The following is a 24,414-nucleotide window of genomic DNA, read 5'->3' as shown; positions in this document are numbered from 1 at the left end:
TTCAGCTGTGAGACCTTAAGCAAATTAGTGTCCTGTGCTCTAGGATTTTTATCTGCAAAATGAGAATATGATAGTACCCAGCTCTGAAGGTCTTTGGAAAAATTTAGGTGAACTGTGTAAATGCCCAGAACCTGGCCAATATAGTAAGCACTAAATAAAAACCAGTAAAATGAGATGAAGTTAATGCCCACCTCTTGTAGTTGTGAGGAAGGGGAACTCAGATGTGCAAGGTGTCAGGGTGACTTATTTCCTCAGAGGGGAGGAGCACAGGCCTGGAGCCCATGATGTGACCAGGGCTCAGGCCCTGGCTCTGCCACTTGAAGACCACTAGTTTGGGCAAATGACTGTCCCCCTTTGCACATGCACACTTGTAATATGGAGATGATGGAAACAATAGTACAATCCTCGGTTAAAGTTGTGTAGTTAATATCGGAAAGTGCTTGAAACAGTGACACAAACGTGCTCGATAAATACTCGCCAGTTTCATTATTATTAAAGAATCCAAATGTCAGCTCAGCACAGCCTCCTACACTGAGGTATTCTGGATCGTGTCTCCCCAGTGTCTCCAAGCTTTTCCAAGGTCAGGGACATCTGTCAGCCTGCTGGTCTCGGTGTATGGCTTTGACACAGAGGAGGCACACTTTCAGCTGATACTTGAAGAAACTGAGACCCTGAGCACACAGGCACGCATGCACCCACGTGCACACACACAAGCAGCTTTGCCTTCTCTGTCACTCAGCAGGGACTGGGAGACGAGCGACAGCTTCCACTTCCCTTCAGGATCCTGTAGCCAGTCCTGGCACTGGGGCCCCTTTAATGCATGGCACCGCCTCGAGGGAAGGGCTACAGCCACATACACTGCACAGTCGGCAGACGGACAGCCGTGAGCACGTGGACAACAGTGCAGGGCAGAGCGCCTGTCATGGACAGCTACCTGTACCAAGGAGGCCCTCTCAGCTGCAGGTGCTACGGGAGCCATTGCGGACCTCCAGCTGCATTCCCTCCCCATACCAGTGCCTGGGCCAGTTAGCACCAGCACAGATCAGACAGTGAGCTGGTTCTAGAGCACAGGGACGGACGGAAGCTCCCACAGTCACACTCCTTACACGATGGAGCGGGTAAGGCGCCACGATCGCTCTGGCAGCATTTTAAAGGAGGGGAAATAGCAGACACCCACGCATGAAGGCAGGAGAGCCCCAGCTGGTGGGAGTCGCCCAGGAAGGGCAGGGCCAAGCCTAGCTCCAGACACCCCAGAACCCTGGAGAGGCTGAGGACTGAGGGAAGAAGTGCAAGGGAGGAGCGCCCCAGCCCTGGGGGCCAGGCTTGGTGCCGTGGGTGGTACAAGTGACGGTCCCCTCTGCAAAGCCCCACCCTTGGCCTCTGTGAGTTCCCAGCAGTGTGAGGCCTCGCGGAGCCCGGTGGAGATAGGCCCTATCTCATGGAGCTATCAGATGAGACATCTCGGTCGGAGTCCTCAGTCTCACTTGGTGGCGGTGGGTCGCTGAGTGGGACCGCAGTGAAAGCAGGAGACTTTCTAGAAAAAAACACCAGTTGTCACTTTGGGGCAGGCAGGAATCCTGATGACGCTGGCATTCCTCTTCCTGGGGCCTTATCCTCTGTCAGATAAGGTGAGTAACACCTTAGACAAGGGCAGGGGGCCCACCCCATCAGGGTCGGGGGTGCCAGGTGAGGGAACGGGGGAGGGGAGGAAAGAATCATCTCCCCCCACCCTGATGAGGGGAAGGGTCTGTCTATCTTAGGAACTCAGAGGCTCAGACGTCAGAAATACCTGAGGTCACTACAAGATGCTGCCTGAGCCTGAGAATACCGGCCTGAGAACCCTGGCTTTATGTCTATCTGTAGTATTTTTGTGATTTTTTTTTTTTTAATTTACTTTTTCTTTGAGGTATAACTTACACGGGGTAAAATGCACAAATCATGGCCCTGACTTTAGACAAAAATGTGCCCCTATATCCCTTCTGTCACTTGCCAACATTTCGGCTGTCTCTAACAGGGGAACCACCAGGTGGGTGGCAGGGGGAGGTGTTAGCCCTCCAGCCACGGACACACGAATCAATCGTCCAACTGCCAAGGGAGAGAAAGCTGTTGGTCATATCAACAAGCAACCGAGTCACTGCCTGGGGTCTTCAGGGCTTGCTGGACAGGGGGCTTTGTCCCACCCCTGCCTCCCTGCGTCCCCTGGGGAGGCAGGCACCAAGGCAGGCGGGTGGGCCCTGCATTCCAGGGGCAGCCCTTACCGGTCTCCCGACTGGGTGATGAGCCGGCGGCAGGTCTCCATCTGCACGTCCAGGCCTCGCTTCATGCTGCACATCTCCATGTACTCGTGCAGATGCCGGTTCATGTCGTTCTTGGCTGTGGCCAGCTCCAGCTGTGCAGGGCAGGGCGGGGCCGTGGTCAGCAGGCCCAGGGCAGGCACCCGCAGTGCCTCGGCTCCCTCCCCACCCCCAGCCCCCGAGGAGCTGATGCGCTGAGAGCACCAGCCAGCAGCCACCCCCGTGAGGTGAAGGCTCCGAGTTAAAAAGAAAAAAAGAAAGCAGATCGAGGCAGAGGCACCGAACATACAACCGTTCCCTCTGGCTCTCCTGGGAAGCTGCCTACAGAGGAATACAGAGGTGTCTGCCGCGGGCCTGTACGCTTTCAAGAGGCTGAGAAGAGCAGAGGAAAGGAGGATGACCGCAGGCAGGATGGAGCCTGGTGCTCCTGCCTGCACAGGGCACCCTGCCACGGACCACGCTGCTCCTCCCCGGGGCTTCCTGCAGGGCTCGGCTCACCCCTTCTTCCCTGTACATGGCTGGTCCCAGCTGCCATCTCCCTCACTAACGTGTGAGCGCCTCTGAGACTGGCAAGGCCCACGTGACCCCGGCATGCCCAGTGCCTCCACGGGAACCACCCAGCTGTGACGCATCCACAGGAGTCCTCCTCACGTGGGAGGAAGCCTGGCTGTGCTGTTAGAGGGGCTCAATTATCCGTTTCTCCTGACCACTATGTTCTCACTTGTAAGCCATTTTCAGACACTGAAAGGAAGACTGTCATACTGAATGTCCTACTGATTACAAGATGCATCCTGACTTCAGAAATGTCATATGTGAAAAATGTGGGCTCAGGGCTGGCCCGTGGCTCACCTAGGAGAGCGTGGTGCTGACAACACCAAGTCAAAGGTTAGGATCCCCTTACCGGTCATCTTTTGAAAAAAAGAAAAATGTCGGCTCAGAATCAAAATAATGCAGTCTCCCTCCCAGAGCCCATTTGGCAGCCGGAAGCCTTAGAGGGAGAGCCGAGCTGCCAGGCCGCAAACGGTCAGGGCTGGAGACAATCTGCGGCCTCTCTCTGTTTTGGGTACAAAGGACAGGGGCCAGAAGGGGAAGCAGAATAGACTGCCTGGAGGTGATCTGCCTGGAGGTGATCTGCCTGGAGGTGATCTGCCTGACTGCCTGAGAGCAAAGAGAAGGCAGAGAAAGCCACCCGTGAGCAGCGAGGACTGGACAGGGAGGAAACCACCCATTACTAATCCGAACTGGACAGACGAAGGATGGGCACTTGGAGAACTGGAGAAAAAGGAAACGGGTCACAGGGCCAGACAAAAGAGACGGCAAGACAGCGGCGCTGGGAGTGACTTGGTGGCCAGCTGGGTCAGAAGCCCCAGTGAGTGTGTCTCACGCGGCAGGCACGGTCCACAGCAGCCAGGGGCAGGAGGTGCTGACCGTTCAGTCTCGGAGGAGAGTGTGATGCCACCAGCTCGTGCTCGGATTGGCTGCCACCTGCACACCCATCTCTCCACCTGGGGAAGCCAGAGCGGAGGGGAGTGGGTTCTGGAATCCATCATTCAAGGGAACAGGGATGAAGGAAATGAACCAAATAGATTCCATCAAAATACAAGGCAATATACTGCCACCAGCAGTCCCTACATGTTTCTATGTCCCCTTTAATCCACATTTAAAACAGGGATGAGATGAAAAGATGACCATTCAAGTTAGAAGATATCCTCAACAACTACTAGAAAATTCCAGACTCACTGTGTGACCAGGGGCAGGAGGGGAAGCATGGGGAGAAGTGGGAGAGGCAAGGAGGTGGGCGAGAAGGGCCCACCAGTGCGGGCCTTGGCTTGAGCACCCAGTGCTGCGGACGGGTGCCTGCCTCCATCTCAGCGACCTGGAGAGACCCAAGGTCCCAAAAATCAAAGCATCTCGGGTGCTCCAAATGGATCCCCGGGAACAACGCTGCAGCCGAAACCACCCAGCCAGCACTCGCAAGGCCTCTGCGGCCACAGGACGGGAAGGGAGAGGCCAGATGCCCCCAAACAGCTCGACAGGCAGGCGCTCTACTTAGGGTGTTCTTTTCTCTCTCTCTCTCTCTCTCTTTTTTTTTTTTTTTTTAAAGATGACCGGTAAGGGGATCTCAACCCTTGACTTGGTGTTGTCAGCACCACGCTCACCCAGTGACCCAACCAGCCATCCCTATATGGGATCCGAACCCGTGGCCTTGGTGTTATCAGCACCGCACTCTCCCAAGTGAGCCACGGGCCAGCCCTGATTCTTTTCTTTCTTTCCAGGTCATGTTTTAAAGTAGGCACTTCCAGTCTGGGGGAAGAGCCAAGAAGAGATGGCAGCCCCCAACTGCTACTCCAAGGCCACTTGGCTGAGGGACTGTGGAAACCCCAAAACTGAAGTGCACCATCCAAAAGGGGCGTTCCAGAGAGAATCCGGTAAGGAAGGAGGGGACAGGGAGGGAGGCCACCAACAGACAGGGCAAACAGGGGAGTGGAGAAGATCCATCCCCCTGCTGTGTCCGTAGCTAGTAGCATAATCTGGCTGTGCCTTTAAAATTTAGCATTTGTCCGCCTGGGGCAAAAAACCAAAAAAAAGGTTTTGCTTAGGGGAACAGGACCATTTGATATTTGTTGGGAGGATAAATATGTAGGAAAATAATTTCTCAACTTCCTTCTCAAAGTGCAGGCAGTATAAGAGCAATAAAAGTACGGCAGTCCCTTGTCCGCGGTTTTGCCTTCCGTGGTTTGGTTTTTCACGGTTCCAGCTACCTGCGGTCAACCACGGCCAAAAATTATTACATGGAAAATTCCAGAAATAAGCAATGCATAAGTTTTAAATTGCGCGCCCTTCTGAGTAACATGATAAAATCTTGCCCATCCAGTTCTGCCCTGCCCAGGCATGACCATCCCTTGTCCAGCACATCCACAATGCAGACGTTCCCTGCCCATTAGTCACTTAGCAGCTGTCTCACATCAATTGTCCCCGTATCGCAGTGTTTGTGTTCAACTCACCCTTGTTTTACTTAATAATGGCCCCAAAGTGCAGTAGTAATGATGCTGGCATGCTGTTCTAACTGTTCTATTTTATTATCAGTTATTGCTGTTAATCTCTTACTGTGCCAAATTTATAATTAAACTTTACCATAGGTATGCATGTATAGGAACAAACAGTACATGTAGGCTTTGGTACTATCTGCAGCTGCAGGCATGTGCTGGGGGTCTTGCAACGTACTGCCCGAGGATAAGGTGGGACTGGACTGGCCGCTGTATGCATATACCACACGGACTTGAAGAGAGGCTGAGAGTCACAGAAATCTACCCACCTCAGCCCCAAGTCAGAGCACTGGGAAAGGACCATCTCACACACGGGCAGGACAGCTCCCAAGGAATCATGTTCAACCCTCTTCCCACAGCAACCACCATTCTGCAGTGCCACAAATCCTTGCAGCCCTAAAGGCCTAGAGTCTAAGTTAAAGCACCAGCTCCACTTGCCATCTCTAGAAGGTTCCTCGAGGCCCAGGAATAAGAATGGGGATTTCCTCATTACCTCAAAGGCTGAGTGGAAGAAGCAGGAGAGTCCAAGGCCATCTCTGAGTGCCAGGCCCTGACAGTACTAGTACTGATAGAAGAAGCCATTACGTTCCACTCACCAGGAGCCAGACACTGCCCTCAGCTCTGGCTCTGCATTCTTTCATTCGATCCTCAAAACAACCCGGGGGGAGGGAGGTATTGTTCAGATTCCCATTTCACAAATAAAAACACAGGCTCATGGGCTGAGCCCGCGGCGCAAGTGCGGCGCTGGGAGCGCGGCGACGCTCCCGCCGCGGGTTCGGATCCTATATAGGAATGGCCGGTGCACTCACTGGCTGAGTGCCGGTCACGAAAAAATGACAAAAAATAATAATAATAATAATAATAATAATAAATAAAAACACAGGCTCAGAAAGAACAAGTAACTTGTTAAAAGTTAACAGTGGTAGAAAGTGATAGAGCTGAGATTTGAACCCACATCTGTCTGCTCCAGAGCGCAAGGTCTTAAGAAGCCACCAGCAGTGCCACAGTTGAGAGATGACTCCTCCCCGAGGAAGAAGGGGGAAGGCATGGTCTCCAGGGTCCCGCAGGGCAAGGCCCTGGCACCTGCAGCCCCGCTCACAGCCCTCTGGCTAACCGAGCCCCCGGCTTTGACCGGGGCCCTTACCTCTATCTGGTCAATGGTTTCCTGATATTCTTTCTCCCGGGTTTTGAACAGGGACTCGGTGTCTTTAATCACCTTCTCTAAACTGTCTTCCTGCTGTTGGAGTAAAAAAGGAAGTGGGGGGAGGCCGACCGGGAGGGCTGGGACGGGGCACGTTCCACAGGGCAAGGCAGGGGGAGAGGGAGTCAGGTGAGAGGACACTGCAGAAAGAAGAGGAGGACAAAGAAGCAGGTAAAGAATGGTGGCCAGGGGGGACGGCGCGAGGTGCGAGGGCGGGCAGGAGACGGTACCGAGCTGGAGAGGCAGAGCCCAGGGGCCTGAGCTGGGAGGACGGGTACCTCTCCCTGGGCCTCTGCAGCTGCCATGGCGTAGCCTGAGAAGTCCTCCCAAAGCAGCAGGGTCTCCTCAGTTTCCTCCCAAGTCAGGCTGTCACAGTCGTCCTCAAAGTCATACTCTCTCCTGGGGACAGGGGAGCCCTGTGTCAGGGGTCAGGTGTCGGAGCGCGGCCCGGGCGGTGGCGGGCGCGGGGCTGTGGACTCACAGCTGGTTCAGCATGCGCTGCATCTCCTCGTTGATGGTCAGGGCCGCGCTGTCCTCCTCGTCGCCGTCAGGCTGGCGGGCCCCGTCACTCTCCGACAGGGAGGGGTCCTCCTCGACGGCAGCCTTGCGCTCCCGCTTCCGCCCCCCCATGGATGGGACCTTAATGGGAGACAAGGGCAGAGACTACAGAGACGAGGCCGGCTGGTGCAGGAGAGAGGGCGGGAGGGGACGAGGCACGGGCGGCAGGGGAGGGGGACAGAAGTCGAGAGACACGGTCACAGTGACAGGAACAGAAACACGGAGTCACCAAGAGGCAGGCGGACAGACACAGACGGGACAGGGCCGCAGGCTGAGAAGGAAGAGGAGGGAGGAACAGAGAAAAGAGAGCAGTAAGGTAAGGGAGGAATGGCTGTCAGGACCCATTAAGATGGCTAATGGCAAAGGAGGATTTTTTTTTTCTAAAAAAAGTCTTTCTGATGAAATGACTCAACTAAAAAGAAAGTTTTAGGCTGCGAGGAGGATGAGGATACGGTGTTTACAGAGGAGAACTTGAATCACATCCAGATCTGGAAATCCAGTGGGAAGAGGAGAGAAAGAAATGCAGGAAAGAGAGAGAGTGACGACGGGAGCGGGGCAGCGAGGGAAACAGAGCGGAGGGCAGGAAGCTGTGCCCGCCAGCGCCGCGGCCGCCACCCACGGCCAAAGGGCCTGGCTAGTGTGGCAGCCGGACCGAGACACGGATAAGCTGCGTGAGATCGCACTAACCAGCTTCTTCTGTGGAGAAAGCAAGAGAGAAGGTGAAAGGAAGAGAGGACAGGAAGCAGACAGAGGAGGGAGAGAGGGAGAGAGAGACAGCGTTAGCGACGCTTCCAGCTCTTCTCTCCTGACGCTGTTCCTTGCCCCCCAGCCTAGTCCCACCGAGGGCCCCAGGTGCCAGGAGGAGGCCCCCCAAGGCGGGCAGGGCCTGCGCTCCAGGCTGGCCACAATGGAAGCTCCTTGGCCTGCCCCGAGCCTCCCCTGAGAGCTCAGGGCGGCCAGTCCTCTCACCTGGAACATCTGGATCACGTCCTCACAGTTGCGCTGCTGGGCCACGTCGCATAGTTTGGCGGTGATGTCGATGCGGCGGCAGATGTCCATGTCTACTTTCATGGCCTTTTCCTGGATCTTGGTGTCCAGCTCTGACAGGTTCTGCCAGGGAACATGGGGAACAGTGAGGAGGTGCCCTGTACTCCTGACAAGGACAAGTAAGACCTAGGCAAGACCTTCATCCTTCCCCTCACACGTCACTGTCCTTCCAGGAAGTGTCTGACTCCCGGGGCAGAAGGCACTGCTCTCCCCGTGGCCTCCCCACAGCGCTTTGCTCACAGGTTGGGCTGCTCAGGCAACTAACTCCCCAGCCAGCCAGGAGCCCTCTAGTGCCTGGGACAAGAGCAGTCCCTTATCCTTCTGGAACTTATGTTCCTAGAGAGAGACTACGAGTGGTGAAATTATTGTAGTGATAACAACACAAGCTATTTAGCACTAAGTATGTGCCAGGCACTGTCCTAAGTGCATTGTAATCTCTGCAATAATTCTGCAAAGTGCGTGCCTTTCTTTTCTCAGGCCCACAGCTGAGGTACAGAGGCAGGTGAGGATCCAGAGGGTAAGGAACTTGCCCGCAGCCACCCTGCTAGCACTGCAGAGCCAAGAGTTGACCCTAGATGGCCCCGCTGCAGAGCCCACTTAACGGCCTCTAGGCCTCTAGTAACGACGGAGGCTGCACTGCCTCGGTGACGCAGCAGGGACACTTCCATTCCTTCTTTTTCTCTTGAATCGTGGTGGTAAGGGGGAGAAACAAACGAGGGAGGGCAAAGTGAGGGCAAGGGGTGGTGGACAGGCCATCAACAGGCCACATGGTTTTGGGCAGCCCAAAGCCAACCCCACAGGGGCAAGAGCAGAGGCTGCTGTCCTCACATTGCTCATGAGCCCCTTGAAGACAACAAGCTCAGCTTTCAATTGTTCCACCTTCATCGCCAGCTCTTCTTGGCAGGCCTCGGCCTCTTGAGCTTCCTACAGTCAGGAGAAAACCTTGGCATCAGTGGCACTGCCAGAGGTGAGGGGGCCAGGGACACAGCCCCGGGGGACCCGCGGCAGCATGGGCAGCATGGGCAGCAGGCGGCCACCCTCACCTCCTGCAGTTCATTCACGCGTTCTTGCAGCTGCGTCCGCACCACGTACTCCTCTTCCCACCTGGCAGACACCAGGAAGAGCGGAGAGAGCGTTAGGAACCTGGTCCTGCCCTGTCCCGACAGCAGCCTGTCCCCCACCTCTCTGGCTCAGGCCTCAGACCCTAAGTCCAGTTCGCTAGATAGGGAGGCGTAGGGGACAGAGTCATCTGGCCTGCCAGCCAGTGGCCCACTGCATCTGGCAGGCGGCTCCACACTTCCTGGCAAGTGCTGAGCTGCCAGCTGCCCTCCCGGAACCTCCGGGCCACACACCAGGAACTATATTTAAGAGCAACTGCTGCTGCTCGGGTCCTCTGCAGTGCCCATCCCCGCTCAGGCCCCAACTCAACCAGCTGTCCGGCTGACCGCATCCCCCACCTCCTGCCCACACCAGACCACCAGCGCCACGCAGCCCAGTCTCCCACCTTCAGTCGCACAGATCCGGTCTCCCGCCTCCTGCCCACACCAGAACAGGCTCGTCTAGCCCGCTGTCCTGCCTCTTGGGGCACCACTTAACCCTGTAAAGGCATCTGCAGGACACATACTGCATCAACAGAGTTGGTCAAGAGCCTGGTAGGAGACACTCAAAGTCCTTCCCCAACAAGCTCCAGAAAATGCCCACCCAGAGCCCCCTCTAAGTGAGCCATAGAGAGGTGACAGGACTGGCCCTGAGGCCAGAAGACCCCAGCAGCATGAAAGCAGTGGACATCAGGAGCCCAGGACTACTAAGCACCCAAACGCAGAGAGAAATAAGAGCATGTGAAGGTGCGTCTCAGTATGGTGGATGCAAACTAGAAGTTACATCTCCCGGGATCCAGAATTCAGACACTAAGGCCATAAGGAAGCTAAGAAGACACTGTTGGCCAGAGGGCAGGGTGCACAGGACGTGTTTCCAGGGCTGGGTTTTCCACATGTTCTATTCCAACACAGAGATGGAAGGGGGCGCGGGGGCAATGCCACCGCCTCGGACTTGGCCCCGTCATTTCGGAACTCTACAGGGTCTGGAGTAGCAGCACAACTCAGACCCTATTCATATGACTCATTTCTTGCCACATTCTGGAGAGGCTTCTTTCAGCCTGAGGAAGGAGAACTGCACCAAGAAAGAGACTTCAAACAAGGAAGGGGGTTAGGAAGCAGCAAAGAGGAGAGAAAGAAAATTAGAGTCCAAGAGAGCAGCTTCTGTCGCCTGGGATCAAATCCCGCCCCCCCGCCCCGTCTGTTCTCCTCTCTGGCCCTCTCCAGTCCCACCTCTCCCTGCTCTCCCTGCTCCTCTCAGCCGCACTGCAGCTCTCCTCCCAACAGCATCGCCTCGGCTGCCCCTCCCTGTCAGCGCCACGCGTCCCTCTCCCTTTCCCTGTGGCACTCTCATCCAGACAGTCGGGGCCAGTGAAGGGCCCTGGTAAGGACCGGGTTATATATTTTCTTAGGTAAGACCCCGATCTTTTCTGGGCCTTGGTGTCTTCATCTACAACATGGAGGCAGGGTATGTGGTACCCTCATGCCTCTGGAATCCATGAGTCCCCAGACGAAGAAAGCAAGACTGACAAGGGGACGGTAACCCTGGACAAGATGCATGGGGGGAGGGGGGCAGGAAGTATTTATTGTTTGACAGTGAACTCAATAAAAATAAATTCATGTGGAAACTTAAATAAGGAAGTTAGATAAAGATTAAGATTAATGAAATCTTACTGGGTAAAAAAATCAGAAAATGAATCATCTGGAAGATCACTAGGATTCTATTTGCTCTCCAGCCAGACTTTTGCACAAATAAGTTTACTTTGACCTCTATTCAATGTGGTCTCACTTAAAAGCTTCCTTTAATTGTGGGCAGAATTTGAGCAATTTCCATGTACTCTGCATTTACCAAACACCTCTCTTCCAAATAAATTTTATCCTTGAAGAGAGAAAGCAGGGGCCATTCCTATATTGGAAAATTGAGGCCCAGGAAAAAGGTCACATAAGGCAGGCGAGCTGAAAATAGAACCCAGGAGGTCTCAACTCCTTTCCAGTTTAGCGTTCAAGCCATCCCTTGCCTTCCAGGCTAAAGACAGGAGGTAGTGTTGCTATAAAGAGACCAGAACAAGGGCAGGATATCTGGGGTGGAAGAATGAGTAACTGCCAGTGTCACGTACCATACGATTCTAGCTACAGAGCCCTCTGCACAGCAATGTGCTGCAGAGCGATGAGCTAATCAGTCCCCAAGGAATAACTCTTTGCTGCCCTGGACAGCTGGACCAAGGACAAACACTCTTTCAGTTAAAAAAATAAATAAAAATAAGTGCCCCTGAGAACAGTTGTTCCTGTGGCTATGGATGTATTCCAAAACTGTCCATGTTCCGTTGCTGACTGCATTAACTCCTGTAGGGGCAGGGGCAGGCTGGTTCTGGGTGGCACCTGAATGATGGCTTCAGGACAACTGAAACTCCCAAGCACACTTAAAACATGGACCATAACGGAGAAGCCAACATGAGGACAGGACTCAGCCTCAGAAAGTCTGCTGCTCGGTATCTGGCAGACTCCAGCAGGTTAAAGGTCCCTAAAGACTGCCCCCAGACCCAGCCGTAGTTTCCTAGAATGTTCAGCCAGCCCTCGGCCGGCCGCTGCTAAACCAGACACCAACCCCTGCTACAGCGGGCTGCAACAGGCCTGACCACCAGGGGTCACAGTAGCTGAGACAAGACTGGAGGCCCCAAACCAAGGCCTCCTCCCGACTGTCGCCTCGTCCCTCCTCAACCATGGCATCGGTCACTCTGCAAAGCGCTGGCTGAGCTCCTGCTCCTGTCCCATGGCCTGGTTACCAGCCACCTAAGGAACCCACTTGGTACACAGCTGGCACTCTGGCATGACATCCCTTCCCGCACCCCTCTGCTATGCCACAGGGAGGCCTGGGTTCCTCTCAGAAAGCCAAACCTTCATCCTCAGAACACACTGGGCCCGCCCCAGGCTGCCTCACAGTCGTAGGGTGTGTCCGTCTTCCCAACTTTTTCCTGCTCAGCCTTTGCAGGCTGGGTCCCCGCTTCCTCCACCTTGCTGTTTACACACCCACAGACTCCCTCCCCAGCCCTGAGACAACTACCAGCCCCTCCCCCTGCCCTAGGGAATTCCCTTTCCTCGTCCTTTTCCCATTTTTTTCACCTACTCCAAGCAATGCCTTGAAGTCTCCCGAACCCTTCCTGTGGAACGAGAGCAGATACCTGATCTCCATGGACATTTGCTTAGGAAAACGTCAGAGACAGGACGGCCCACGGCAGGGCGCAGCCCCTCCCTCACCGCCCCCTTCCAATTTCATTTAATCTAGTCTCCCAGGTTAAAGCTATATATCCTTTGCCTCTTACTTTCGATGAGTGCGTGAAGTTTATATCCTAAAACTGTCCCCAGGGCCGAGCCTGGTAGGAAGAGGTACCCCAGATGCAGACCTCTCCGACCTGCATCTCTTTCCCACCTCGCAACCCCCCGTTGACACAGTCTCCAAACCCCGTAGCCTAGACGAGACAGAGACAGGCCAGAAGAGCACGAATCCCCGTGTTCTCCGGTAGCCCCCCTCCCGGCCGGCTCGAGTGGGACCTCTGCATCCTCTGTGGATCCTCGTCCCCCCGCAGCCAACTCCTCCCCAGCTTCCCGTTAGGCAGCACCAACTGTACTCTTGTTCTTTCACCCCTGAGTCTTCGCTCCGGAACGCACACCAACTCCCGGCCGTTGCGTGTGGCATGACACCGAGCCCCGTCCCCACCTTCCCGGTCCCTACCTCCGCTTGTACTCGTCCCGCTCCCGCTTCACTTTGGCCAGCACGTTGTAGAGAGCGCGGATCTCGGGGGTGATGGTGTCGATCTGGACGCCCACCCCATCGGGGTGCACCCAAGACAGGCCCGGCCCTTGCACCAGAGTGGGCTCCAGTCCCGGCCCGAGCCGGCGGGCGTGCGAGAAGGACCAGATGGTGCCGGGCATGAAGCGGGCCGCGGAGGAGCAGGCGGCGGAGGGCGACGAGTGGCAGGCCGCGGAGGGCGCGAGGGGGCCGGCGGGCGAGCGCGCGGGCGACCCCGGCACCCGAGCCGACGGGGCGCAGACGGCGGCCGGCCGGGCGCCCAGCGGCAGCCCCAGGGGCCGGATGGGGCTGACGAAGCCGGTCTGCACGGCCTGGTCGCGGCGAGCCGGGCCCCGCCGGCCCTGCTTACCCTCCTCCAGCGCCTGCTGCAGCTGCTTCTCCAGCAGCCGGTTCCGGCGCTCCAGCTCGTGCACCTTGGCCAGGAAGCAGCGGAACCGGAGGTTCAGGGTCTTGAGCACGTTGATGTTGGAGCCCAGGTCGTTGCGGAGTGCCATGGCTGCGGGGGGCGCCGGGCCCGGTCCGGGCGGCGAGTAGGCGGTGGGGCTGGCCGGGGCGAGCGGCGCCGGGGCCAAGTCCCCACCCCCGGGGAACTGGTCGCCTCCCAGAGGGTCCCCCAGCGGCGCGGCCAGGCCCTGCTGCTCCTGCTGCAGGAGGAAGAGGTTGGGGCCGAATAACGGATTCATGGCTGCGCCTTCTGCTGGGAGATGGAGACCGGTGCAGGAACAGGATGGAGGGCGAGCGGGAAGAGCCAATGAGGCGCCCGCGGGACACGGCCGACCAATCAGACGGCCCGGCGCAGGGGCAGCGGCCGGGGGGCGGTCCGAGAGGGGGCGGACGCGAGGCCCCGATTGGAGGCTGGGCGCTGCACGTTTCCGGGTCTGAGGCCGCCGGCGCAGGAGGGAGAGCCCGGAGCCATCCAGGGCGGCATTAAAACCCAGCACCTCCAGTACGCCACCGGCTCTGGGGCGGAAAGCCCACCTTCCCCTACACCTCCATTAATTACGCTGCCCTTCCCAGAGTCCAAACACCCTGGCTCTGACTCCACGGCCCTCGTTCCGAGGAGACCCAGTGATCTCGGGAGCCTGAAAACGGCCGGATTTCTCAGTAGTACGACTCTTCCTCTACAGAGGACTCCAGTCCCACCTTCCCACCTCTACCCTTACAGCAGCCAAGACAATACCCAGTTCCCCCCCCCCAAAAAAAAATACAGTGGCCAGAGGTTGTAAAACGTGTATTAAATTTCATGTGTATGCACAGTGGGGAAGCAATCCTCGCAGAGGTAAGACTTCCAACCCAGTGACAATGTCAGTGAGCCACCCCAGTCTACTTTTCATCCACCCATCTAAGACAAAAGTGGCTGGCTGTTGCCCCTGGACTGAGATTTCCTCCTTTTTGCTGGTGGGGGCCGGCTGGAACTGAGGGGGGACACAGTGGGAATCTGAGGTCCCTTTGGGGTGCCATTCTGCTTCTGAAAGGCAGCTTTCTGGAAAGGCTGCTCTGGCAACTGCTGCTTTACCTTCTCTGCCCCTTTGGCCTTCCCAAGGGGCTGATCACAGTCCTTAGGCATGGGGGTGGCCTGGGAATTGGAGATGGACAGCACAGCAGGTGTTCCTGTGTCTGTGCCCTTGGGAGGGGTGTTCTGCTTCAGGAAGGCAACTTTCTTGGAGGACTGCAATTTAGATGACTGTGGCTTTAGCTTCCCAGTCATCTTTGGTTCCCCAATCACTTCAGCTTTTTCAGCTGGTTGACTGCTATCCTGGCACTTAGAGGAAGCTTGGGCCTTTGTGATAGAAGGTATAGTGGACAATTCTGAGTCTGCCCCTTTGGAGATGCCATTCAGCTTCTGAAAAGAGGCCTTCCTGGGATGTTGCTGTTTTTTCTGCAATTGCTGCTTGGCCTTTGCAGCCCCTTTGGCCTTCTTAGCGGACTGGCTGCTGTTCTCAGATGTGAGGATGACCTGACCCTTCAGATCTTGCAAGTCTAGGTTTGTAGGGGTGGCTGTTGCAGAATTTCCTGGGATTGAAATTAAACACAGAGTTTAAGAAAATGGGCCACATCACTAAATGGTCTTGGATCTTAGTGGAGGAGACAAGCAGAGGTTACTGAAACATGGGAATTGTCATCTGCTGGCCAAGTGTTCCACCAGTAAGGACAGTGCCTAAGAGCAGATTACCTAGATTCATAATCTTTATTATAACCTGGCCTTTACTCAAATCTTATCTGAACTGTGTATTGAGAAAGGATCACAGCCTATCCTTGGGCCCAAAATGATTTTACAGGAAGCTGCACCCCTGTGCAGATAGCAGGTAACAAGACACTCTAAGGAAGAGGTGGGTCCCAGGGTCTTCTGAATAAATTTGAAGCACTGAGCTTTATTTTTTGTAATCAGAAAAGACTTTTTTTCCACATGAATTTTGACAAAATGCAGGAAAATAAAGCACATTCTCAACAACTAGAAACAAGCTAATATCAGTGAGGACCAACATATCAAATATGTACTTTTTAAGTTACAGCAAACTTTGCTACTTAAGTTTTTTTGTTCTATGTTAACACGCAGATGTGACTTTTGTAAAGGAGCATCATTTAGAAAGAAAAAATTTCAAATCAAAATGTTAAATCATGCAGTTTGTGTTCAGAGAAGCTCTTTTCTCCCTCTTCCAACTAAACCCAGGATTATATCCAAGCATGCAGAGCTCTCAAGCCTGTTTCAGAAAACCCCACCCTTCCCCTTAACAACCAGGACAGACTCCAAGATGGTTGAGAAAACGATCTGCAATTCCTGTGATGGGCTCAGAGAACTGCTGATAGTTCTGTGGAGCCCTGTGCCAACCCAGTGCCGAGAATGCTGGGGCAGCAGAGGTATATTATCAACCTTGGGCCAAGAAGGAAAAGAAACCACAACCCACATTTGGAATGCATTTAATGCAGAACAACTGCAGCCACCAGGCAGAACAAAGGAAAAGGCCCCTGTCCGTGTGAACACTTTAACCTATTCAAATAGAGTCCAGAGCTCAAGAACAATCCTAGTTGGGATGAAAGGAGTCTCTCATACAAGCATGCAAAAAAGGGCCTTCAAAAAGATCATGGAGGGCCGACCCCGTGGCTCACTCGGGAGAGTGCGGCGCTGGGAGCGCAGCGGCGCTCCGAGAGAGCCGAGGCCGCGGGTTCGGATCCTATATAGGGATGGCCGGTGTGCTCACTGGCTGGGCACGGTGCGGGCAACACCAAGCCAAGGGTTGCAATCCCCTTACTGGTCAAAAAAAAAGAAGAAAAAAAAAAAAAAAAAAAAGTTCACGGAAAGACTTGCATTTTCTTTCTTTCTTTTTTTTTTTTTTTTTTTTGTGACCGGTAAGGGGATCGTAACCCTTGGCCTGGTGTCGTCTGCACTGCGCTCAGCCAGTGAGCACACCGGCCATCCCTACATAGGATACAAACCCGCGGCCTCGACGCTCCCAGCGCCGCGCTCAGCCAAGTGAGCCACGGGGTCGGCCCAAGATTTGTATTATTTTTAAATTCTGTTTTTCCACAAACTTTTTGAAGTACCCTTGTAAATCCTTTCCTTTTCTACAGTCACATTATAAAATCTCTTGAAAGGCAGAGAGCAAAAATGGCGATGAAAGGTAGAAAGAGCAGCTCACTTACCTGTTTGGGACTGGGGAATAGAATTGGAGAATTTCTTGAACTTGGCAATAAAGAAACCATCCATATTATGTGTGTGAGGGTAGAAGCGTCGGGTGGAACGCAGAGTGGGGTGGAAGCGCCTTTCTCGAAAGCGGGTGAAACCTTCCTGGCCAAAGTCTAGGCCTATGGGCACCAGCCGCACGTTCCTCTTTTTCAGGGCATAGTCTACCACCCACTCATTCTCTTCCACCTGGATATGTGGGAAAGACAAAGATGGAAGGAAAAAGCAGAGCTAGAGCTGAAGGGAACTCCAAGGGGCAAACAGCCTCCCAGCCCTGCCTTCCCCTGCTCTGCCATGGCAGAGGCCTCACCATGATAGAGCAGGTGCAGTAGACAAGGTAGCCTCCTGTCTTGGAGGTGGCATTGACAGAATCAATAGCACTCAGGAGCAACTCCTTCTGAAGGTGAGCACAGCGCAGGATGTCCTTCTCATCCTGTCCCAAAGAGAGACCCAGCAGCGTCCCAATCTCAAAAGGCAGCCTCAGGAGGAGAGAGGTAAGCTACCGACTGCCCACAGTGCTCCACTTCCTCACGTTCCAGCTCTACAAGACCAGCCAAGGCCTCTTCAGCTGGTCCCACCACCCAACCCCTCACCTTGTTAGTCTTCACAGCTGGGTCCTTGGAGATGACCCCAGTGCCACTGCAGGGAGCATCCAGCAGTACTCGGTCAAAGCCCCCCACCACCTGGGGAAAATGGGTAATTTAGTCAGATGTTTTCTGTACCTAAAGCACACCACTTATTTCCTAGGGGCAAGTCTAAACCTTCTGATGTCAGGAAGGGAGACGGAAAATCAGAAGAAGCCTGAGAAGAGACATTCATAGGGGAAGTCCCACCTTGGGGAACTGGCGCCCATCATAGTGGCTGATAACGGTATTGGTGACTCCCAACCGGTGCAGGTTGCCCACAACACTCCTGAGCCGCTCAGCACTGGCGTCATTAGCAAGGATCACACCTGTGTTCTTCATCAGCTGGGCTAAAGGGAGGGAGGGCCACGGTGCTGACCAGCTCGCTCCTCTGCTTGCTTCTGCACTGGCTACCCACCCTCCAGCCCAGGAAGCCACAGGTGACGTCTCATCACTTCAAGGCAAACTTAACTGCCACCAAGCCCTTCTCCTCACTGCCCACTGTATAAGTCGACCCAGTCTGCACTGGCCCTGGTATGAGCAAGCCTTTTAATGTGGTTTTCCTATTTTTATTGAATGTCCTTCTGGTCCTACAGACGAAATTACTTTTTTTAAAGTGACAACAATTTAATAAAATGTTTACGACTGCTTAATATGTGCTGATCACTGGGCCAAGGACTTCTAATAGCATTATCTCAACCCTCACAGCCCAAGTATAATACAATGACCAACCCAACTACTATTACTACCACATATTATGGATGACAAAAGAGAATCAGATGCTTGCCTAAGGGAGATGGGTATAAGTGGCACACCTGACACTGGAACCCCGGCTAACTAGAGAAACTGCTCCTCACCACGTTCCCCATAGCTGCCTGTGTACTGTGTTCCATGAGCGCTAGTGAGTCACCAACATTGTCCACTTTCAGAAGCAGAGAGCCTGATGAAGCCCACCCTGCCTGTCCTTCTCATACCCATGTAGCTGGTCTTTCCTCCAGGAGCACAACACATATCCAGGATCCGCTCATGTTCCTGGGGTGCCAAGGCCATGACGGGCAACATACTGGAGGCTCCCTGAAGCATGTAGTGCCCAGCCAGGTACTCAGGAGTAGCACCTGTGGAAGAGGACGACCCTGTGACATGCTGGGACAAGGACAGGGGCAGAAGGGCTACTGGGCAGGAGACACTTACCAATGGGCACTGAAGAATCATATACCACTAGTCCAGTCTTTGACCACTTTCCCAGGGGATCCAGGTTAACGCCACGATTGATTAGAGCCTGAAGTTAAGAAAGATGATTTTTAAAACCTCACAGGCAACTCCACCCAGAAAACAGAGGAAGACATGAAAATACGGTCTATAAACAGGTCCACAGCACCACAGCTCCTAAAGCACTTACTCAGAACAGTCATCACAGACTCACTGAGGAGTCTCTATCTGTCCCATCTCATTCCACGGTGCCCTTTTTTCTTAACCAAAGGCTCCTAACTCAAGGTCTGAACTCCATCTCAATGGAGCAGACTGCCACTTCCTGTCTTACTTCTTGAAAATGGATTCTGATTTTCCAAGAGATTCAGCCCCTCAGCTTCCTAAAATCTAATGTTACTGGTTAAAACACACTAAAGATAATTATTGGGTTATTTTCACATCATGAGATACACAATATACGACAGGTCCACACTAGACTTTACAACAGGGGTCTTTAACCTGGGGTCTGTGAACCCTTGGAAATGAGTTTAAAATACAGTTTGTACATGTGTATCTTTCTCTGGGGTCAGGAATCAGTTTCCCCAGCTTCTGGATGATCTTCCTCCAATTTCCTTGGAAGGCAGCACTTTTATCCTGATGCAGATGTCCCATCTCAATCATAAAAAGGAGAGGTTGGAGGAATGTTTCCCATTCCACAGAGGTCCTAGGCCCTTAGCCCACTAGAGAGAGACACCAGGCCTCTCCAGGTTTACCTTCAGGGATGATGCTTATAACAAGACACACCTAGGTCCTAAGACCGCACGCAGTCAGTGTGGGACAGGGGAATCCCTGAGGCTAGAAGATGGTCCCTCCCTGAGATGAGCAAACTTCAAAACCCATCTCTCACCTGAGCAAGGTCTCGGCGTCGGGTTTTCAAGGTATTGGTCCGAAGGGTGACAGGCCGAGGCACCTCGTTGGCTTCTAAGAACTCCACCAGCTGGGGAGGGAGACAGCAAGGAATAAGTCAGCCTGGCCAAGGAGCTCAGTCAGACATGAGAGCAGGGGGCTGAACACCTCCCTAACACAGGATAAGAAGGTGAGAAAAGAAAAGCAGAAGAGGCATCAAGATGGGCAATCCAGTACCTCGGACAGAGGGAAGAGGTCCATGAGCTTGCCAAGTAGGAAGTCTCCATAGGAGTAATAAGCGGCCAGATCCTTCTTGAGCCGATTCAGATACTCAGAACGAGACCGACCTTCTTCCCGCTGAGTCCCAAAGTCACGCAGAACTCCCACTATATCCTGGATCCGCTTGTGAACTCGTTGCAGGTCTGCAGCATGGGCATGTGGGGCTGTTAAGGAACTGTTTCATGATGTCCTAGGGCTTGGAAATCCTCTCTCCCAAGCACCTTCCTCCTGCCCCTGCCCCGGCGCTGGAAGGATATCCTGCTCCATCTCCCCGGCAGGGGGCAGCACGAACGGCTCCTCCTCATCCACATTGATCTGCAGGCCCCCGTCTGCCTCGTCCTCCTTCGTGGGGCCCGAGTCTGGTGACACTTCCTCACTCCACTGGCCCCTAGAAACAGGTACAAAACAGACACCTCCTTCCTCACAGCTCCCCCATCCCAGCTGCTGCCTATTCTCCATCTCAACAGTTACCAAAACTCACCCAGCAGCAGCTTCCTGGGCCTTCTGCTTCTGAGCAGCTCTTTCAATGGGCAGCAACTGAAAAGAGGCAAGGGCTGGTAATGCAAGCCTGCCCTTCCACCACCCTGTGTAGTGCTCGCCATCCCTGCATCTTACTTTTTTGCTACATATAAATGTAACACTTGCTCTCAGTAAGAAATATGGAAGCTGAAGAAATGAAGGTAAGATTGGCACAATGTTGATCCCTGTTGAAACTGATAGATTAAAAGGGATCATTATGTTGTTCTTTCTACTTTTATGTGTATTTCCCTTTTCCACTAAGAAAAAAAATTTTGAAACATGAATATCTGTACATAGTAAAGAGGGACAAAAATTTCTCTTGGGCACTGTTTTGTCATATTTTCTTCCAGACTTTATAAATTACTCTCTACTTTTTTTTTTTTTTTAAAAGATGACCGGTAAGGGGATCTTAACCCTTGACTTGGTGTTGTCAGCACCACGCTCAGCCAGTGAGCGAACCGGCCATCCATATATGGGATCCGAACCCGTGGCCTTGGTGTTCTCAGCACCACACTCTCCCGAGTGAGCCACGGGCCGGCCCAATTTACTCTCTATTTTTCACAGTTCAAATCACAACACATTTTCAAGTTTGCTTCCTACTTTTTAAAATTCAGTTAGAACACAAGCATTTTCAGACATAATTGCCAATGTTAATTCATCATATGCATGAACCATAACTCATGTACCCCTATTCCCCCCCCACTGGGCCTTAACTTAGGAATTACTTCAACATATTGAATAATTTTGGAAATTTCCAGAATTTTTATAATTCACATAGTGCCTGCAAACCTGAAAACAGTAACTGTAGATACAAGGTTGTGGGAAAGGGGTACAAATGGGGACTTTCTCTTGTTATTCTACATTATTTTTTCTAATGATATACTCACATGCTAATTGTCTAATAAATTACTTCTTGCTCCTCAGTAAATAAATCTTTGCCTACATTTTGGATCATTTTCCTAAACAAAGAATTACTAGACCAAAAGGAAGAAACTTTCTTTAAAAAACATTGTGGCTTATGTAAGAAAAAGGAAGAAACTTATTTAAGTTCTCAGATAACACCTGCTTTACAAAAAAATGTGTATGCACATCTACTCCCACCAGGGAAGCAGACAAGTGTTCACCTTCCCATCCTAGCCAGCACTAAGCATTCTCATTGTTTTAAAACGCTCTATCCTGCAGCTCTTTGAAAATTGCCTGTGTGCTGAGAGAGGATGCAACGCAGTAGGAAAACAGTGATGGAGTCTTATAACCCCTCTCCTCTAGTCAGGCTTATCCTTGTCACTGAGGGGCAGTCTCAAAAGTACGGAAAGAAACTAAAAAGCAAGGATCCCTTTCTGAATACCTGAAGACAAATCTCACCTCTTCACCTTCGTCATCATCCTCTGAGTTGGAGTCAGCTCCATAGTCATCTACCATATCAGCATCACTGTCCTCAGAGCCCCAGAAGTCCCCCTGGTTCACCACACCATTTGCTTCAGAGTCTTCCTCCTCCTCTTCCTCATCACTGCTATGGGTTGGTGCTGGGCGCTTCTTGCCTCGAGCAGCATTAAATAAGGACTGGGCTCCATTCTTACCCGGTGTCTGGACAGCTCCTGCAGAGATTCCATAGGGTCTGAAGAATCCTGGCTTAATGGCAGCCACACACCCCTAGAGCCTGAATTTTCTACCCCCCTAACAATGTCTTTGTTCCTTTTTTTTTTTTTTTTTTAAGATGACCGTAAGGGGATCTTAACCCTTGGCTTGGTGTTGTCAGCACCGTGCTCATCCAGTGAGCTAACCAGCCATCCCTATATAGGATCCGAACCCTTGGCACTGGACTCTCCCAAGTGAGCCACGGGCCAGTCCTGTCTTAGTTCCTTTCATTCCAGAAATGCTCAGCAAGTCCTTCCCTACCCAGGACCCAGAGGATTCCTCACGTAGCACCTATTTTCACTGACCTTTTGATAGCTTTTCAGGCAATGGTTTGGCTTTAGAAGACTTATTTGTCTTAGGGCTTTCAGCAGACCCCAGCCTCCTCTTTGCTGCCCTGAAAAGATATAAAGAGTGAGGAACTGGGAGCATACCTCCAGGCTCTGCCATCTGCCATCACAGGGAAAACGTGAGAATGCACAACTAACCCTCTCCCCCATCAAGCTATCCCATGTGGCTGAAGATGAGCAGTACCCACTTAACATATTTAAGTCTGGACATCCACACTCACCTCTTTCTAGCACGACTAGACAGCCTCTTGGAATTTTCGCCAGCTGTAAAAAAAAAAAATTTTAAGGGAAGGCAGAATAGGATGTTACAGGGGGAATAAAAAAGAGAAATGGGAGCAGAAGTAAGAATGGGTAGAGGGGCTGGCCTTTTAGCTCACTGGGAAGAGCATGGTGCTGATAACACCAAGGTCAACGGTTCAGACGGCCATACCAGCCAGTTGCCAAAAAAAAAAAAAAAAAGGTGGAAGAGAATTAGTACAATAATTATAGGAGTAGATTGTAACTCACTCCACAGTACTTTACCAGGAGGAGGATAAACGATGTAAAGAGACGAAGCACTCCTCTCGTTCAACAATGAAATCCAACTGGGCTTCCTTCCAGACTTCAATAAAACCATCACCAGTCTGATAGCAACACGGACTCAAGACTTATCTCTTCTTCTGCCGTTTCCCTTACCCTCAATTTAAGCAGTTACCAACTGCAGTATATTTTAAGTCCGCTACTACTGTTTTTCATACATTCACCAAAAAATAAAAAGTTTAAGTTTCAGCCCTGTCACTTAATAACTCTATGTGGATTGAACTGTCAGCATCCATTTCTGTAACAGTACTTCTCTCACAGGACTCTAGGAGGATAAAGTGATATCATGCGCCCCCCCAAAAATACGTACAGTGCCTAGGACTCGCTAATGCCCAATAACCTCCAACTTTTATTCAACATCCAACACGAATTCCCTACCCAGACTTCTCTCCCACCAGTATTTGATGCAACAGACTGACCACTCGCCATGTGGGAACCAGATCCGTACTCGCCCATCTCCATCTCTTCCAAAAGGCGGTTCAGTGATTGGCCTGCCCCCTCCCCTACCTCCACTTGCTAAATGTAACTCATTTTTCAAAACCCAGCTTAACAAAATCTTTTCAAATTCTGCCTGTGATCCCCTTTCCTCTGAACTCTCACAACGTTAAACCGCGCCTCTCCTTGCATGGGTACTTGTGTCCCTGTCACATCTTCCCTACATTCTAAACGGTAACGACAATAGCTGTTTCATTTGTACTTACTTCCTAGTAATTCATACAGAGACGATTCCACTGGAGCAGAAGGTGAACACAGAGACCAAAAAGGTCGGGGGTTTATAATACAGAGTCAAGCATAAGCTGGGGAGCAGGGGCCACGACTGCGCCTCACCTGCAGGCAAGAATCTGGCGAGCTCTGTCTCGGCGCCCTTCTGTTTGCGGGCCTTTCGGCCTGGCCCGCGCTTCTCCTTCGTAGGGTCCAACTTGCGCCCCATGCTACTGGGGAAAATAGAAACGCGAGAAGGTGGCGCCGCGCGCGTTGTTAAGGGAACGGCGGCACGCAGGCCCAGCGCGTCAGAGCCGACACGGCCACAGCCTGGGCTCGGCAACCCCGACAGCCCTCTCCAGGCACGACCGGGCCGCCGCTCCCACCCGGAGACCCGGATACTGCGCCCACTCCCATGCCTCGATCCAGGCCAGCGCGGCCACCCTTCGCTCCTCGACTTCCTCTGGACCTACGCGAAACCCCGGCTCACCGGACAGCAGGTCCAGGCCCCAGACGCTCCCTCGGTGCCCCGCGCCGCGCCCCACGTGCACCCCAGAGCCAGGGCCCGACCTCCCCTCTCCGCGGAAGCGCTGCGCGCAGGCGCACGAAACGCGCTCGTCCCGCGGCCCCGCCCCTTCCGGTTGTGCCCGGTCGGCCGCAGACCCGCAGCGTGCACGCGCCCGGGAAGGCGCGCCGAGAGCGCCGTTCTCACACCCGCCGAGGAGCGAGTCGGGAGGAGGACGGAACCGCTGCTGGCGCACCTGCCCTTCCCTGGCCTTCAGCCTCACGGCCGGCTGCAACGGGAAGAGCTGGTGCAGAAAGCCGGCCCTTCGCTGGAACCAGCACAGAGCAGCGGGGCCTCGCCCCTGGCGTCCAGTGCCCTAGGCCCAGCCTTGAGATCGTGG

General features: G+C 53.3%; 2 protein-coding genes across 5 annotated transcripts; both read right to left on the bottom strand.

The window, feature by feature from the left end:
• Positions 1 to 479: 479 nt before the first annotated feature.
• On the bottom strand, positions 480 to 13,750 carry IFFO1 (intermediate filament family orphan 1). Of its 3 annotated transcripts, none has more exons than XM_063096043.1 (9): positions 12,972 to 13,750; positions 9,191 to 9,251; positions 8,976 to 9,071; positions 8,070 to 8,210; positions 7,024 to 7,181; positions 6,773 to 6,941; positions 6,486 to 6,578; positions 2,259 to 2,389; positions 480 to 1,534 (listed from the first exon to the last, which is right to left on the bottom strand). In XM_063096043.1, exons 1-9 carry the CDS (start codon positions 13,730 to 13,732, stop codon positions 1,432 to 1,434), a joined length of 1,713 nt encoding a protein of 570 aa, XP_062952113.1. In that variant the 5' UTR covers positions 13,733 to 13,750; the 3' UTR covers positions 480 to 1,431. The 3 variants fall into 3 exon arrangements, with proteins under 3 accessions (XP_062952113.1, XP_062952114.1, XP_062952115.1); XM_063096044.1 differs by having other exon boundaries at positions 480 to 1,530; XM_063096045.1 differs by having other exon boundaries at positions 6,821 to 6,941.
• A 513-nt stretch (positions 13,751 to 14,263) lies between these two features.
• Positions 14,264 to 24,097, bottom strand: NOP2 (NOP2 nucleolar protein). Of its 2 annotated transcripts, none has more exons than XM_063094699.1 (16): positions 24,000 to 24,097; positions 23,636 to 23,742; positions 22,450 to 22,492; positions 22,187 to 22,275; positions 21,609 to 21,841; positions 20,209 to 20,264; positions 19,985 to 20,115; positions 19,686 to 19,885; positions 19,450 to 19,539; positions 18,546 to 18,633; positions 18,329 to 18,469; positions 17,565 to 17,704; positions 17,325 to 17,414; positions 17,042 to 17,164; positions 16,692 to 16,920; positions 14,264 to 15,062 (listed from the first exon to the last, which is right to left on the bottom strand). In XM_063094699.1, the coding sequence occupies exons 2-16, from the start codon at positions 23,736 to 23,738 to the stop codon at positions 14,392 to 14,394; spliced, it is 2,427 nt and encodes an 808-aa protein (XP_062950769.1). In that variant the 5' UTR covers positions 23,739 to 23,742; positions 24,000 to 24,097; the 3' UTR covers positions 14,264 to 14,391. The 2 variants fall into 2 exon arrangements, with proteins under 2 accessions (XP_062950769.1, XP_062950764.1); XM_063094694.1 differs by having other exon boundaries at positions 23,636 to 23,739.
• Between the last annotated feature and the right edge of the window lie 317 nt (positions 24,098 to 24,414).

Source organism: Cynocephalus volans, chromosome 1 (assembly GCF_027409185.1).
Source record: "Cynocephalus volans isolate mCynVol1 chromosome 1, mCynVol1.pri, whole genome shotgun sequence".
Classification (NCBI taxonomy): domain Eukaryota; kingdom Metazoa; phylum Chordata; class Mammalia; order Dermoptera; family Cynocephalidae; genus Cynocephalus; species Cynocephalus volans.
The sequence above is the reverse complement of the archived record's forward strand: the minus strand, read 5'-3'. Positions and strand labels throughout refer to the sequence as shown.